General features: G+C 37.6%; 1 protein-coding gene across 23 annotated transcripts in view; it reads left to right on the forward strand.

The window, feature by feature from the left end:
• LOC144630857 (uncharacterized) overlaps nt 1–13,824 on the forward strand; it is a 30,983-nt gene extending 17,159 nt beyond the window's left edge. For 13 of the 23 annotated variants that reach the window (XM_078489220.1, XM_078489228.1, XM_078489232.1 and 10 more), the window contains 19 exons: nt 389–499; nt 633–749; nt 1,189–1,299; nt 1,711–1,794; nt 2,542–2,628; nt 3,126–3,242; nt 3,751–3,867; nt 5,059–5,172; nt 5,653–5,742; nt 6,128–6,244; nt 6,875–6,970; nt 7,494–7,562; nt 8,262–8,357; nt 9,151–9,231; nt 9,373–9,474; nt 9,803–9,844; nt 10,215–10,242; nt 10,783–10,953; nt 11,060–11,663. In XM_078489220.1, the coding sequence (XP_078345346.1) occupies nt 389–499; nt 633–749; nt 1,189–1,299; nt 1,711–1,794; nt 2,542–2,628; nt 3,126–3,242; nt 3,751–3,867; nt 5,059–5,172; nt 5,653–5,742; nt 6,128–6,244; nt 6,875–6,970; nt 7,494–7,562; nt 8,262–8,357; nt 9,151–9,231; nt 9,373–9,474; nt 9,803–9,844; nt 10,215–10,242; nt 10,783–10,953; nt 11,060–11,102 (1,793 nt within the window). In that variant the 3' untranslated portion in view covers nt 11,103–11,663. Of the gene's footprint in view, nt 1–388; nt 500–632; nt 750–1,188; nt 1,300–1,710; nt 1,795–2,541; nt 2,629–3,125; nt 3,243–3,750; nt 3,868–5,058; nt 5,173–5,652; nt 5,743–6,127; nt 6,245–6,874; nt 6,971–7,493; nt 7,563–8,261; nt 8,358–9,150; nt 9,232–9,372; nt 9,475–9,802; nt 9,845–10,214; nt 10,243–10,782; nt 10,954–11,059; nt 11,664–11,787; nt 11,989–12,010 lie in introns of those variants that run through there. The other 10 variants (XM_078489219.1, XM_078489230.1, XR_013566643.1 and 7 more) reach the window with 9 other exon arrangements.
• Nucleotides 13,825–16,445: the final 2,621 nt, after the last annotated feature.

Consider the following 16,445-nt stretch of genomic DNA (forward strand, 5'->3'; position numbering starts at 1 on the left):
TTTTTTCTTTGGGTGGTGCTTTGGGAAAGCACAAAAATACCATCAGAAGACAAAAAAATTGAATACCAACTTGCCAAAGGTTCGGTCAGGCAGCTGTCAAATTTTGCTTGCTTGGTGCGGTTGCTTGCTAGACGTTAAGTTTACTTTTTTATGTTTCAGTTTGGTAGATGACTTGTTGGGTCCTTGTTTATTGGGAAAGTAATCAAAAAAATGTTACACTTGCAGGAAAGAAAATCTACTTGCCAGGACGTCTAAACGACACTTTTTTCGAACCCTTAACCTTACTAACTTTATGTTGTCAACTTAATTTCACAGTAAGCTGCATTGTTCATGTACATGTACTGTACGTCTTTCAAACAATTATTTATGCTTGATTTGCCTTTCACAGAAATGGTAACAGTGGCAGGCAGTCCACGGCCGTCAAGCGCAGCCAGTTCTGTGAATATTGAGACAGAAACTGATTATCTGAAGATTGCCAAGAAAGGTGGCGGACATAAAGGTACGTTAACAAGGAAACAAATGCTTTACAGTGGATTACGGCCTCAAAGAGTGACCTAACTAATAACTTTCTACCCATGGAAAAGATTGTTGTCTTAATTTCTGAGTCTAACGCGACTTTTGTACTTATTAAGATCTGTTGACACTTGAACCCCACACCCCAAGGAGTGAACCAGTGAAATATGACAAGACAGACGGACAGTGGTACACTCATGATGGAGTTGATGTGAAAGACACGCAGCAAAGAAAAGGTAAGGGTGTATATTCTGTGGAGTTTTCTGATTGGTGTAATAGGCCTTATCACGGTTTTCGTTAGCTGGGCTAGAAAGCGTTCAGTAACGTTTTAATTTCCCATACATTTGTCTTTATTTTTTTCCGCATGATTGACGCGGTTCGCGGGAAAAATTATAGACAAATGTATGGAAAAATTAAAAACGTAACTGGACGCTTTCTAGCCCAGTTACATCCTTCAAACTCGGAAAATAACAACTTTTGCCTAGTATCTTAACTTTACAATTCACATGTTGTCCAGAATTCAATTTTTGTAAAAGATATTTGCCGTCGGATTCCCATACAAACACTGTAATTTCTACCCGCTTTGCCTACTCGTCAAGATGGCGTATTAGACTGTGTTACATGTTTGACAGAATGTGTAGTTATTCATTTTGTCCTTGGTTGACATCTCTTTAGAAATGGTGACAGTTTCTAACAGTCCTCGTTCACCGAAAATGGACAGTTCATTTAACATTGACGCAGACACAGAATATCTCAAGATTGCAAAGAAAGGCGGTGGGCATAAAGGTAACACTGAAATATTTTGATGGCTGTATCTTACAATAAGAAGAAAACGTTCCTTTGACTCTCAAAGACCAGTAACTTCCTGTGGAAAGAAAATCACCAATCTGGCGCGTTAAATTTCATTAGAATTTGTCATAAAGCTGATTACGTTACCTAAACTTAACAATATGACGCTTTTTGTTCACCATGGGTTGGTGGATGAGATGAGATCATAAATGAGCTGTTCTAGAGCAACAGCTAAGGGCGCCTTTACAAACTGACATCGGATCCCACGTTCGAAAAAGAATTTTGAAGTGCCTTTGGACAATTTTAAATGTGCGCCATATAAGAACCATCTAACCTTAACTCTAACCCTAAACTACAACCCTACCGCTAATCCCCCTAATCCTAACCCTAACCCTAACCCTGTTTCAGATTTGTTAACAATGGAGCCACACACTCCATCGCCAGCACCGCAGAGATACCAAAAGAATGGAGGAAACTGGTTCAATCAAAATGGTACGAAAACAACGGGTGTGGTAATAAAGATATGAGGCACATGTAGACGCTCAACAATACCACGCTGCAAAATTTACTCGGGTTAATGAGGATCGAAATGCACCAATAACAGCAAACAAACATGCTAAATATGGCGATCAACTGAGTGATAAGACTAGGAGTATAGCAATGGAAACATCACGATCAACAGCTCAAATTGACCCCATCGTGATACAAACAAATAAATGTTCATCTTTCTTTAAAACTAAGATGAACATTATTTTAACAAGCATTGACACGATGCTTAAGTAATTGGGGAAAAGAATGCTGAGAAGAATATTCAGGGATTCTATGGGATTTGAACCTGTGTCTTCCGCGATTCTGGTGCGATGCTCTACCAACTGATCGGTGAATCCACACACTGGGAGTCAGGTCATTTTCGTGGGTTATATCTTTTCCATGAAGGAAAATAGATGACACAATCACAGAATCGCTCCGCTGTGTAGATAATTCAGAGCTGTGCTCTAGCAGGGCCCCGGTGCCACAGGCGACTTACTTTGGTCCTTGGGCAACTTAAAAAAAAACTTCGCTATCATAAAAAGCTTTTAGAGCTGGGCACCCAAGACTTCTTTCATAACAGCCTTTGGACACCCTGCTATTTTTGTAAGAGCACAGCTTTGTAATATCATTATTATTTCTATTATAACAATAACCACATCTTTTATTTTTGACGTAGATTAGTAATGTATATTCTACTTGTTTGTTTAGGGTCACCAGCTTCACCCAGTCCACGTAAAAATAACGCTAGTGACACAGACTACTTAATACTGGCCAGGAAGGGCGGTGGACACAGTGGTATGTCATTAATGACTAACTTCTCTTTTACAGAATTTTAATAAGTTCCTGTAGACAGATCATGAGAAAAAAGAACTTGATCGTATTGGAGAAAAAAACCGTGCAATTGAAACTACGCCAAGAATTAAGGTTATCACACTGACAGACAAGGGAGATGTCAACCGGATGGATTGGGTCGAGCCATGGCAATTAACTTTTGTCATTTACGTCTGGTGGGGATGTTTTTAAAATAACCTTTGATAATCTAGCAGTCATTCATTTGGGGGGTGGGGGAATTGTTGTTAGGGAACATGCCCCAGAAAACAGTGTTTCTAGTGAATTTTTTACTGGGTGTATACCATTTACCATTTGAACTCATAGTGGAAACATGACCTAAGTGGGTATCAAACGTAACATGATCGACCACCTGTGTTTTTCAAGTTTAAAAGGGCATAAAGAAAATGTTGATACTCCAAATGGTGTGGTTATGAAATATGATTGCATGTACTTTATAACAGATCTGTTGACAACAGAGCCCCACACACCCACCTCTGAACCAGTCAGATATGACAAGAAGGACGGACAGTGGTACACTCATGATGGCGTGGATGTTAAGGAGACACAGCAAAGAAAAGGTTAGTTTCACTGTACTTAAGTGCTCTTGCTGTTTAGGTACATCCATGCAATCGGTCATATTTCAATATTCTTATATTAATGTACTTGCCGAAGTCCATACATGTATGACTTGATATTTGTGAGTCTGTTAGTGATGTTTCATGTCTGCAGTCGCAGCAAATCCGAACCTTATGGATTATACAGGACTCTGTTTGTAGTTAGTGTTGCATGTATTTCATGGACCAAGCGACAAACAAGGTCCGCTAACATAGTGTTGTCAATGCATTTTTTTTTTTCACACGAACCCCTTTAGACTAACAAGTCAGCCAGTCAGTCTTTTTGTATCAAGGAACGAGGAACTGTTGGCAGTAGACTCATTATATTCAGAGTGCAGAGTGATATCTAATGTTTTCTTATTTTAATCTCCAAACAAAGTAATGCTTCTGAAAACTTCTCAGTTATCCCCTACTGGCCCGCTTTTTTGACACTTTGCCAGCAGTTGTTGAAAGTGCTGTATTTGTTCTCTAGATACACCTAGCCCTCGTCGGAGTCCTCGTAAAAACGCAAGAGATTCAAAAATACCAGTAGACATCAGCACTAATACAGAATACCTTAAAATTGCTAGAAAAGGCGGAGGTCATAAAGGTACTAATGGTAACAATAATAACAAATGTAATGTAATATTAGTTTATAATAACAGTAATAATAACCATGCAATTAAGAGTAATATAATTAATAATTGCGTGTATACTAATTCAATACTTAAGCAGCATTCAAAACTGGCTTTTGTTGCTTCTTAATTGCGTTTTGTTATTGTTAAAAGTAATAGTAATAATAATTAGCTAAATATAAGTAGCGCCAATATTTGCATTAAAGATTAACTGCAGATGATTTTTTCCTTGGTAATCGTTCAAGTATTGGTTGGTTGTGGATGATTGTCTGTAATTTGCACACAAAGCTTTAGATCTTTTGCTTATTTGAAATTTAAAAATAAATACAAGGAACGGTAGATAAATGCTCTTGGCTGAAGTGAGGTTAAGTTCGGAAAACCCAAAACTGCCTGCATTTGATTTGTCTTCGTAGCAAAGCTAAGCAATTTATTGTCACTTGATAGTCAAGTGTACTGCAGGTCGCTTTAGAAACTCATAAGGATGATGGCACTTACATAAATGTTTCCCAGCTTCGTTTCTCTTTTGTAATTATTCATTTCTATCAAAGCACCACAAATGATCTTGCCTGTGTGTGATTTCTGTTTTGCTACCAATTTCCTACTGGGGAATAATTATTCCGTGCCAATACTATCATGTTGAAGGCATCAACTCTGTCATAACATTTAGCTGAGTATAAAATAAGAGATTGGAGAAACGGTTGTATGTTTCAAATAATGAAGCATGAGTTCCTGGTCGGGTGAGTTGTAGAAAACATCATCAAGGAACAGGATGTGGAGACAGGTTAAGGAAGAATTTGTATTTGGCAGTTGGACGTTGGTCTTTGGGTGTTAAGGGTATAAAAAGAAGATAGTTAGTGGCGATATTGTGCATTTGCTATCTGCGCTAACACTGGGCCGGGTTGTCGTAGAGCCGATTAGCGCTAACCTAGGATTAAAAGTTCGTGCTAATCCTGGATTACCTTAATCGTGCTTTGAACAACCAGGCCCTGACTGTTAACCTGCAAGTGCCGGTATAGCCTGCGACTAGGCTCCCTATAGTGTGGTGTTATTAGAGAGAGATAAATTGGAAGCCTGTTCGTAGTGGGGGCAAACCTTCTGTGGTAAATGTGTCATTTTTCACAATGTACATAGGCAGCATGTATATGAAGTGGAATTTATTCCAACAGATCTGTTGACCCACACACCATCACCTGAAACACAAAGATATCCAAAGAAAGGAGGAGAAGTAAACAATAATAATCAAGATATTGTGGATGGAAATAAAACACGGGATAGAAAAGGTAATGCAACTTAACTTGTTGGATTGCTCTGCTCCCCTCGTTCAGTCTATGAGCGTCTTTACATGAAGGTTTTGGTGCGTTACTGTACAGTAATGGTAAGCAGCAAGTGTTCTTGACTGCAGGCTAATACTATTTTGTGCTCAAATTGACACTTATAAAAGCACTTTATGTTGTGTTTGCCATTTGAGTTGATCCTAAACTAAAATGAAAATATAATGGGTGACCTTTTCCCAATGAAGTTCTCGCTAAGTTGTCTTGTCATCCCACATGCCACAAGTCTTGAAAATAAAATTATGGTTTACGCGTATTTCCAGTGCACTACTGCTATCTTACACACTCAGAAAACAAATTGTTTGAAGTTGCAGGAGTTTGAAGCAGTTTTATTATTGTTTGAGATAGTCCATAGCAAATTAAAATCAGTATTTTATTACTGTAACTCATATGTTCTTTCCCTTTCTTCTGTATCCTTTTAACTCACAGCTGCTCGTCAGCAAAATGGTGGCTCCTCTGTACAAATTAACACTGAAACTGAATATCTCCAGAAAGCACGGAAAGGAGGAGGACACAAAGGTAACAGTTAGATAAATATTATTTATTATGTTTTAGGTTACAGACTTGGTAAGTGGAATGGTGACTTGGATTAAGTGAAATATTAAAAAAAGAATGAAGAAGCGTTTTCAAGTCAATTTACTCCGAAAACAATATTTCTGACCTCCAACGGGAGTCGAACCCATGACGTTTCAGATACCGGTTGAATGCTTGTTAACGTGTAGAAGCAAGACTAAGGACTCTTTCTGTATTTTGATTGAAATTTGCTTTTAGTTTGAAAACTCTTAATTTCATAATTTCTGTTTTCCGTTATTATTATCATTATTAAACAAGCTAAAACTCGTTAATAAATATAAATTTAATCAACAAATAGATACTTCAAACTAATTCGGTTTTTTTTTGGCAGACCTTCTTACAATTGAACATCATAAACCCAGCCCCAGGCCCAAAAAACAAGAGAGTAAGCTAGGAGGCTGGTACTACCAAGATGGAACAGTTGTTAAGGATACCCTCCAGAGGAAAGGTACTTAGTTCGGTTGTTATTTAATATTACAACTTTACATCGTTTTTCTGACGGGCAAAATTACTTTGAAATTGAACGAAACCTCAAAATAATAGTTTTCTTAGGTGGAAAAACACCAAACAAGCAAGGTCAAGTGAAAAAAAACCAAGTGTTTCTCGTCCGAATTTCTATAAAAAAGAGAGCGGGCGGGCGCTTGGTTTTTGTTATTTGTTATTTCCTCCATCGTCAAATTCTCCAGAAGCGAACTTGCAAAATAAATCCTGACCTATCCAGTACGGACCTAGCGTGCCGAGGTTTAAAAATTTTGACCTGAGTTCGTTTTAAAACGCAGACAAAAGCCATGTCTTACAGAATTTTCTTTGTACTTAATTGAGGAGTAACGCCTGTTGGATTTTGTTCGTTTCAACCTTCCCAATAACAAATATTAAAAAAAGAGAAGCGGCCCCAAAAAATGAAGCGGGCGGGGACGAGAAACCTTTGTCGTTTTTGTTTTTACTTGGCCAAATAACATGTTTATTTACGTGGTGGATACATTTTTTGAGTCGCGCTTTTTGGCAGGAAATATTTCACCGATGTATTTGATTTTTTGCTTCCTAAATGAAAAATGTTCGAAATTAATTTGCTTTTTAGAATCTCCTGCTACTAGCCCAAGAAAGACAAGTGCTGATAGTTCACCAGCCAGTACAGAATACTTAAAAATGGCCAGGAAAGGAGGTGGACGGAAAGGTATGGTGCAAACTGTACCATGCATACATGTAGGGCAGAGCCATGCAAGCTGCAGAAAATGTTATGTGTAGAATAAAAATGATGCTGTGTTCCTGTGGCAAAATTATAGAAACGGAAACATTTGGGTGTTGTTGTTTTTTTCCAAAGCATATAAAAATACATGTAAACATTTTTGCTACAAACGCTTGAGAATAAAAAAAGCGGTTCGACGATACTCTAAGGTATTGCCTTTATGGCGCTAGTGTCCTGGTTCTGTTTTCGATATTGATGACGTCATTTTCCACCCTTTCATGGTTAATGCGTTTAACTTTTGTTAATGTGTTTTTTGTCATGTAATAAACAGTAAAAAACACGGTAGCTTAAAGAGATGAAATTTATTTTCCTTGTGAAAAACGTATTGTTTCTTATTCGCTGCACCCGTTCGTAAAAAACAAATTATATCTTCTTGCCTTCTGGTAGTATCCACTACTTGTCAGACAATTCGTGACATGTTTATACCACATTAATGATGCATTTCTTGCAGACTTGTTGATGATGACACCAGAGAAAGCCAGTCCCAGTCCCAAGCCTAAAGAAGTCAAACGAAATATAGGTACAAATGTAATAATAATAGTACAGAAATTCAGAGTTGAATGACAGAAAACCGTAGACTGAAATAGTAACTGTGACTGTCAGTTGTGACAAAGTCAAAATGTCTTGACCTGTTGCAATTTTGGCTGTATTTTTCTTCAACTCTGAAATTATACTGTGGCAAAATATTGTAGTCTTGACACTGAAAGAATTCAATAAGCTTGTATCAACTATTTACTTAGATGAGTTGTTGGTCAAAACCCTAATGGGGAAAATAATACCTAATATCTAAAAGGAAAAACCCAAGAATACCATAAACATAAACTAGACATTAAGGCCTTGTCCACATGAGTGGTAATCCAGGGAAATTTGAAAACGCGGTTGTATAAAATATTTTCCAACCACACTATTTCGGGCAAATTTGAAAACGCATCTATTTTTGTCAAAAACGGATTAAATTCGGTTTCAAATACCCACTTTGAAGAGCGTTTTCGAAAAGTTCCGTTTTCAAAATGTTTTCCGTCCATACAAAAACACAAAGGCGGCATTTTCAAATTATTTCACTTTGAAGAGCGTCTTCGAAAAGTAAGTTCCGTTTTCAGTGGACAGTTAATCTAGATTAGTGTGGACGGTTGGCCAAACTGGAGAAAACAAAGGTGCCTTTTCAAATTTATCCGGATTAGTGTGGACGGGGCCTTAGGCTAATTATGTTCATTTATAGATTCAACTCCAGTCAGCAGCCCAAGGAGTATAAGCAGTGCAGCTGGAGACTCAACTGACTATCTCAGGCTTGCAAGGAAAGGTGGCGGACATCCAGGTCAGCGGTAGTTCAGTACTGTACTGAATACCACACAGCGGTCAAACGCAGCGCGCGTGCGCAGTTACTGTGCAATTCCCGCCAAAATTCTCCATACAAAGTCTTAAGTTTCCGCAAACTTTCGCTTTAAACCCAAAAGTTAACGCCGTCCCTGGAAAGTTAAGGTTTATTCGCCGCTTATGGATTGGAAATTTGATAATTCATCTTCACTGAGTGTCCCAGCTTGAACTGTTCTTTCACCGTACTATTTCTTTAACAATTTCTTACAAAAGTTTGCCCATTTTCGAGTCAAAAGTTCGAGGCGGCGAAGACCGGATGTGACGTCAATTTTTGCGTTTGACCGCTGTGAAACTGTATACACTTAAGGTACAAACAGTGACATCAGCGAGGTGGGGGGTGGGGTGAGTTGGGAGATACTTTCTTTGTTCAACAAATGACTTCAGCGTTTGACGTGTGCGGCGGCTGTTATTTAAGAGTAGTACATTGTAAGCTGACATAAGTGGCTTTCCATTCTGCTGTTTGTCTTTATTTCAATGCTTTATATCCTAAAGTGAAGTACTTTATGATGTATCGTGGTCGGTTTTTTTTTGGAAACTGTACTTGATTGTGAACAACTTTATTAACGAATGAACAACAACAGATTACCTTACCTTATTTATGTGTTGTCAGCAACGGGAGAGTTTGTTCGGGGGATAAATTTTAATTAAGCCCTGCGCCCTCCAAAAAAAAGGCGTTGTTTTTTAAACCTAAAGTGCTTTTCTGCAGTCATTGATGTAGTAAATTTTTATGGCAGATCTTCTGAGCAGTGCTCCACGTCAGACAAGTTCACCAGTTGCCAGAAGTTTTGATACAATGGACACTCCACGAAGAAAAGGTCACTTGCAGCTTACTTGTATATAAACTCTACACACATCAATTTATGTTCATGGCTCATTACACCTTAACTCCTTAACTGAATTGTTTACCGTATGAGAACCTATGGTGGTGCTAATACCCTAGTTTTCTTTCCTTGTAGAGCCCAGCACAGATTCACCTCTCAGAAGAAGTGCAAGTATGAGGCACCGGGGTCCTGCGTCTAATTACCTTAACATAGCTAGAAAGGGAGGTCATCACAAAGGTTTGTTAATTTCTCATGGGCTAAATACTTAATGCTTCCAGAATGTACTGCTTAAAAATCTATGAAAAGATGACATGCTACCTTTTTATTCAGAAAAGTTCATCGTTCTTCGGGCTTTGCTCTTAAAATGAACATTTAGAAAAGAAAGCCTCTGAATATGGATGTTTCCTTAATGAAAACTAACATGGGCCGGAAAGTCATCAAGGATTCCCTAATAATAGTAAAAACCCGCCAATGTTTTTGTAGAAAGACCTGTGTTTCTACCTTTTTGTAACCATTTAGCTCGTCTTTCTGATTTCTTTTCTTTTTTTTTTTCACTTCTAAACAGACTTGTTAACAATGCCAGAAGAACCAAGTAACTTTCAGAGAGGTAAACAAAGAACAAAATCTTTCCTGTAATCTATAATGGTACCTAAACATTTATTATGCACTCAACGTAGATTTAGCTATTTTAAAATTTAGGTTGAATTTATTTGCAACATACGCGTTTTGCCGTATAGTGGTCGCATTTGCCCGTTGGAACTTTTGTGTTTTAGCTCGAAAACAATTAAAAAAAAATTCAACGGGCAAATGCGACGGCTATACGGGTATGTTGCGAGTTAATACGCCCCTAATTAATTAATTAAAACATATTAGGTGGCCTTTTTTGGAAAAAAGGGAATGGTTTTTTTTTTTTTTTTTTTTAATCCTTAACCGTGAGCTGTATTTTTTATTATTTATTTTTTTTTTTTTTTGCACAGATCAAGCGTCACGCCGAAGTCTGAGGAGGTATGACGCTACATATATTTTGTAGAAGCATTTTATTTATGTAAACAAGTATTCAAGTACTCCAGACTAAACTGGTCAGACCATTGCTTACTAAGCTAAAATTAATAAATTTCGGAATCGTGGCAAAATAAATAGAACTGGTAGACTAGTCCTGAATAGCAAACACTTAAAAATCCAAAACTCAGAATATTAACTCTGGATCCTTGCTGGTTGCCATAATGTATTTCTTGGGATTGTAGCTGTGACAATTTGGTATACGTATCGCTTTAGTTTCCTCCTTTGATGAAGTTTCTTGAAGTTTCTCAAACTCAATAACTCATCAAGTTGAAACAAAGGAAAACAGAACCGTGACGGTGGTTTAGATATGTGATCTTAATTAGCATAGATTTTTACGATTTCATTTCTCTGTTTGCGCCGTATAGTAGTTTTAGTTTCGATTGAGAAGATATATTAAAAAAAAACTCGAGATTGTGTTTGATCACGTTTCTGGTTTGTAAGAAGGAAACACATGGTCAGTATTCCTCTTGATTTCTTACTCAGCTTTAGAAGCCCAGTGATCTCCCAAGTGGATGGACCACCCAGACCCAGGACTGCTGAGCCACGCCAATCTCATCCAATATGGCTGGGAGGGTCTGGGCCTGAGAGAGTGCATACTCCAAGAAGAGGTTTTGTTAGTCCAGCTCCATTTGCCTACCATCAGGGGTCCCCAGGGTAAGTAAAAGTAACTGCAAATCCTACAATCTGATTGGTTTGTTAGCTCATTCGAATGAGTATTATGAAGATGACTATGTCGGTTTCTTTTTGAAATCTCTGTTAGAGTTGTGCCCAGCAGTGTCAACGAAGGAATTACCGGAAATTGATTGTATCCCTGTTGTCCATGGACTAATGCAGCCGTTGTTAGTTTTTTGTTGTGGCTTTGCTTGCTTGTTTGTTTGTTTTTTCACCTTTGAGCAGGGCCGTAACTAGCAAGAGGCAAGACGAGGCACTTGCCTCGTCTTGATTTTAACCCAAAATTAAAAATAAAATACGTTTAGTTGGAAAAATAATCCCTAGTTGAACAAGATTGTTTTTTTAAATATACCTAATGAAAAATGTTTATGAAAGAGTTTCAGAGCTCATACATGTAGTTCCCCAAATTTTCTGGAGGACATGCCCCCAGAACCTCCTAGCAAAATCTTGCCTCGTCTATGCCAAAGGTCTGGTTACGGCCCTGCTTTGAGGATAAAACTCGATCCTCGATCCCTAATTTACAGTAGTTGAGGGGGGGGGGGGGGGGGTCTCAAACTCGACTAATAAGAGTTATGTACATCTGGTTGAGTGCAATGTTCAGTGCAGTAACCATTGCTTGATAGTTGAAACTCTTTAATACCGACACCAAAGGGACAGAGCTGAATGTTATAGTCTGAGGTGTCTTTATTCTTCCTCCTAGGGATTTTTAGCAATTATTTTAGCGTTTTTATATTGTTTTAATTCTCCTCTCCCTCCTCCTCCTGAAACTCTTTAATACCAACACCAAAGGGGCAGAGCTGAATGTTATAGTCTGAGGTGACTTTATTCTTCCTTCTTCTCCTCCCCCTCCTCCTCCTGAAACTCTATAATACGAACACCAAAGGGGCAGAGCTGTGTGTCCGTTTCATGAAAGTGTCTGTATTAAAAGATAGAAATAAGATGAATTCGGGTTTCTTCGAGTCCAAGTGAACTGCATGTAATGGATAAGTGTCTGTAAGGAGATGTTTGCCATTGATTTCTCTTTTCGTCCTTTCTGCAGGGCCGCAAAGAACCCCGATAAGATTTAACGAAACAAAAATCCAAAGTATATCACGCTGGAAAAGGAACAAAAGAGCCAAGTAGCAGTTTATGTATAGTTAATTGTATGTAGCTTATGGTAGAGAAATTGTACAATAGAGTTGTTTTAGAGTTATGGTAAACCTAAAGTGAAGATTTAAATGCGAAGGTACTCAGATGTGTTTGAAGTTAACAGTCAATTTATATGAAAAAAAGGATCGTAGCAAGTGTCTTAATTCCAATTATATTAATGCAATATTTATTTAGTTAGATAATTAGCACTTGTAAAGACAGATTTTGTAAAGCATTAGAATGTTAATTGAATAAGTATTGAATGGAAATGGTGAGTATTTAATTTGAATCAAAGGTAATTACAGAAGGCTCAACATCCGGGCAAACGGGAGGTACATTTGTTCGCAATAATTCTGATACGGCCCCTTTGGAAACTAGTAACCGTTCATTGCAGAAACATTTGTTTTTAAACAGCTACAGTTAATACGTTTTTGGTAATGTTAGTATTCCTCCTAATAATACTATCACTTTTAGTTGGCTCTTGTCGGGGGTCTTAAATTTTTTGGCAAATTCCCACAGATACACTAAAAAAGATACAACTCACTTTCATCTAGCAATGTCGCATCGTTTTGGTTTTGAACAAGTCATTCCCGCATGCACATTAAACAAATTTGGTGTCAAAATAGATGGTAGCTATAAATTTATACTCTTGGGTTGTAAAAGATTATTTCTCGTGAATTTTCTGGTGTTTGCATTTTAATGTAATACTGCTACATAAAACTCTTAATTCTTAATCTTAATTCCTTATTCTTAATCTTTTGAAATCTCTTTTTACATTTTTACACTTTCTTTTTTTTAATAGAGAGATCGAGCATCACGTTTGCTCCTCCCGCGAGTAGCATGAATCCCACATTTGCTGTCTGCCGTGTGTGCGTGATATTGAGAAATTCGCGTTTCTTTTGAACGTATGGTTTCTTTTTTCATTTTCTTGACACATTTCGGAAAAGTTAACAAAACTAACAGCAATCAAAAGTTTGCTGCTTACCATGAAACGTGATGCTTAATCCCTGCAATATGTTTATGTAGAACTGATATGAGATGTACGATATTAAGCAAGTAAACTTTTCATATTGGGTGAACGTTTTCGTCACATTTTAGTCTATATAGAGAGCAACATCTAAAATTCTGCTTTTTAAAGTCCTTTTTCTCTGAGTTAATGGGTAAAGATCGACACGCTTATTGTTTTTTAAACAATTTTCAACCCCTTCTCAAACTGACAACTGGCAATCCTTTTGTCATACTTACTTAGATTTAAGGACTTTGTTGTTTAACATTATTATTACTTAGGTAAGAGTTGTCGTTAATGAATTAGTCTTTCAATTAATATTTTCAGTCTTAGATTCCTAGTTGCAACATTATGTCGTTAAAAGTAGAGGTTGCAGTCATCGGCACAAGGAATTAATGGAGAATATTTGGTACGTTATTATAAGTTCAGATTTCATTACAGCATTGATCTAAATACTCTGTAAGACAACACAATGGCCTTAAAATATTTTAAAAAGCTGCAAAAACGTGTAAATGGAAACAGAATTCGCGGCGATTTACATTTGATTTTATTAACTAAACATGTTACGTTCATTCCTCTCATGAACCAGGAGTGTCAAAGATCTAGTGTAGTTTTATGCAATTTTAAGTAACAACTGAAATGAAGTGACAATTTCAACACAAAAATTACAAGCCGCCATGCTATAAATGCAGCAGAGACTAACTGAAAATCAGACTTTCGTAAGAGAGATTGTGTAGAAGCCCAGATTTATATTTTCGTCTTGATACAGGCATGCTGAAAGCTGGAAAAAATGTTGTAATTTTTCAATTAGAAGAAAGTAGTAATTAGACAAAACCATTAAGCATATTTTAAAAATGTAAGTTTAAAAATGCACATTTGTGTTCAGTGACTTGGGAGATAATTTTTTGACTAAAATTCATAAAATGTTTAAGTGCAAAGCACAAGCACATAGAGTACATGTTAGACATAATTATTTAAGCATCAGTGCAAATTGATAGAGAATAAAATTGAAATTCATTAAACAAAGTTGTTTGTGCTTGCTTGCAACTATGTACGGCCTCGTAAGAGGCGTGTTTTTATCTGTTGCGCTGTAAGCAACTCGTGGCGTTCTCGTTCCCGGTGGGTGGGTAGACCAATGTATTTTTTACTCGTCCTTTACACCGTCCGTTTTCTCGTTCATAACCTAACTTTCTTATCCTTTTACCCATGCTTCGCCCGGTGGGTTACCCTGCTATGTTCTGCATTCCCTGTGAGAACCCCATGCCTTTTCTTGTCCCTGCATTTGCTGTGTTCGAACCCTGCGCGTTTATATTCTACGGGAGTTGTATAATGCGCTCCGCTGTAAATACATTTTGCATTCTCCCATGGGATCCCTGTGGCTTTTTTTCACGTCTTTGCTGGTACGTTAAGGTGGCTCTCAATAGTTTAGTCAAAACTAAATATGCCCGTCTTTGGTATTCTATCACAGCTATATCAATAACGTTAAGAAAAATCTTTTTGCACAAACGTAAACAAGATGTACCAATGAACAATTTGAGGTCATGGTGACGTCAAAATCTGTTTCCATGGCAACGCCATATGAGGTTAAAGATACACTATTTTGGACCTTTCAGGGCTGATAACTCAAAAACTACTCGGTGAAAGTTTTTCGTTTTCACATATTTTTATCCAACTGATAAAATAAACATTTTTGCCAATTTTTAAAAAAATCTGTCAAAGGGATTCGGAGTTAGGTTATTTTTGCATAAATTTAAGGTGGCTCTGAAAATTTCTGACAGAATTTTTTAAAAAGTTGTCAGATCGTTTCTTTTGTCCTTTAAACAAAAATATTTGAAAAACAAAAACTTTTACCGTCTAGTTTTAGAGTAATTAGCCTTTAATGGTCAAAAATATGGTATCTTTGACCACTTTTGTAGTTGCCATGGCAACGAATTTCGACGTCACAGTGACTCCAATTTGTTTATTAGTAAAACCTTAACAAGGATGTTTGGAAAGTTATACTTCAACATTACAGGTGTAGCAGCAATAGAATGCCAAAGACGGGAATATCTAAACTATTACGAGCCACCTTAAGGCGTACATTTCCTTCTTCATTTCTTACAGCGTTTCTTGAAAAACTTTGTATTTGCCCTGTGTATTTGCACGCACCTTTCCTCCCGCGTTGCACCAGAAATTCCTGCTGCATTCCCTCTGCGCTGCCTTGAGCATTTATCATTTGTTACCCCCAGCGCGCATTATCCTGCTTTATTTCCTCCGCTTGTTACAATCCGTTATGTATTCTCATCGGTACCCTATGGTTTCACTTGCGCCTTTACTTCACCATGGTTAGCCTTTAGCTTTCACAAGCCTCCACTGGGGACTTAATAAACCGTGCGTTCCCTCGTACCTTTACTCGTGCGATCACCCGAGTGTCACCCCTCCTGCATTTCGTGTATAATGTGTTACACTTTCCCACAGCGGTTTCTCGAGCGTTAACCATGCGCTCCATGTACATTCCCTGTTGCATTTCTGGGCTCAATTTTGCAAGCACAGTCGCAGGCCTTTTAAATTTTCGAAATTCTTTGAGATCTTCCAAGTGGTAGACTTTTTTTGAAAAAAATTCAAAATCAACCTTTTGCCACAAAAGTGGGAACGATGATAGAGTTTTGCAACCACAGTCGCATGCTGTTTACATTTTCAAAATTCCTTGGGATCTTCCTTAGTGTCGTGCCCCTCGAAGTTGCTAACCCTATAACCCTAACCCTAGCCTTTTTTTGCCAAAATTTCAAAATCAACCTTATGCCACCAAAGTGAGCACGATGATAGAGTTTTGCAAGCACAGTCACATATCGTTTAAATTTTCGAAATTTAACGAGATCTTCCTATAGGTGTCGCGCCCCTCGAAGTTGCTAACCCTAATCTTTACCCTTACCCTAACCGTAACCACAATCTCCCTAGCTGATATGCTAGTAAAATACTTAAAATGACTCTGATGTAAAGGAAACTCATTTCTTGAAAGATATGCTTGTAAATTAACTAAAATATAAAGAGAACTTTTAAGTCAACACCGAATTAAAATTCGGTGATGATGTGCTAGAAAAATGACTGTGGTAAAAAGGCAACTCATTTCTGAGCTGAAATGCTAGTAAAATGACTGTGGTAAAAAGGGAACTCCTTTCTGAGCTGATATGCTAGTAAAATGACTGTGGTAAAAAGGGAACTCATTTCAGTGCTGCTATGCTAGTATAATGACTGTGGTAAAAAGGGAACTCATTTCGGAGCTGATATGCTACTAAAATGACTGTGGTAAAAAGGGAACTCATTTCGGTGATGATATGCTAGTAAAATGACTGTGGTGAAA

The sequence above is a fragment of the Oculina patagonica genome, chromosome 11 (genome assembly GCF_052425735.1).
Source record: "Oculina patagonica isolate OP01 chromosome 11, crgOcupat, whole genome shotgun sequence".
NCBI classification, from domain to species: Eukaryota; Metazoa; Cnidaria; class Anthozoa; order Scleractinia; family Oculinidae; genus Oculina; species Oculina patagonica.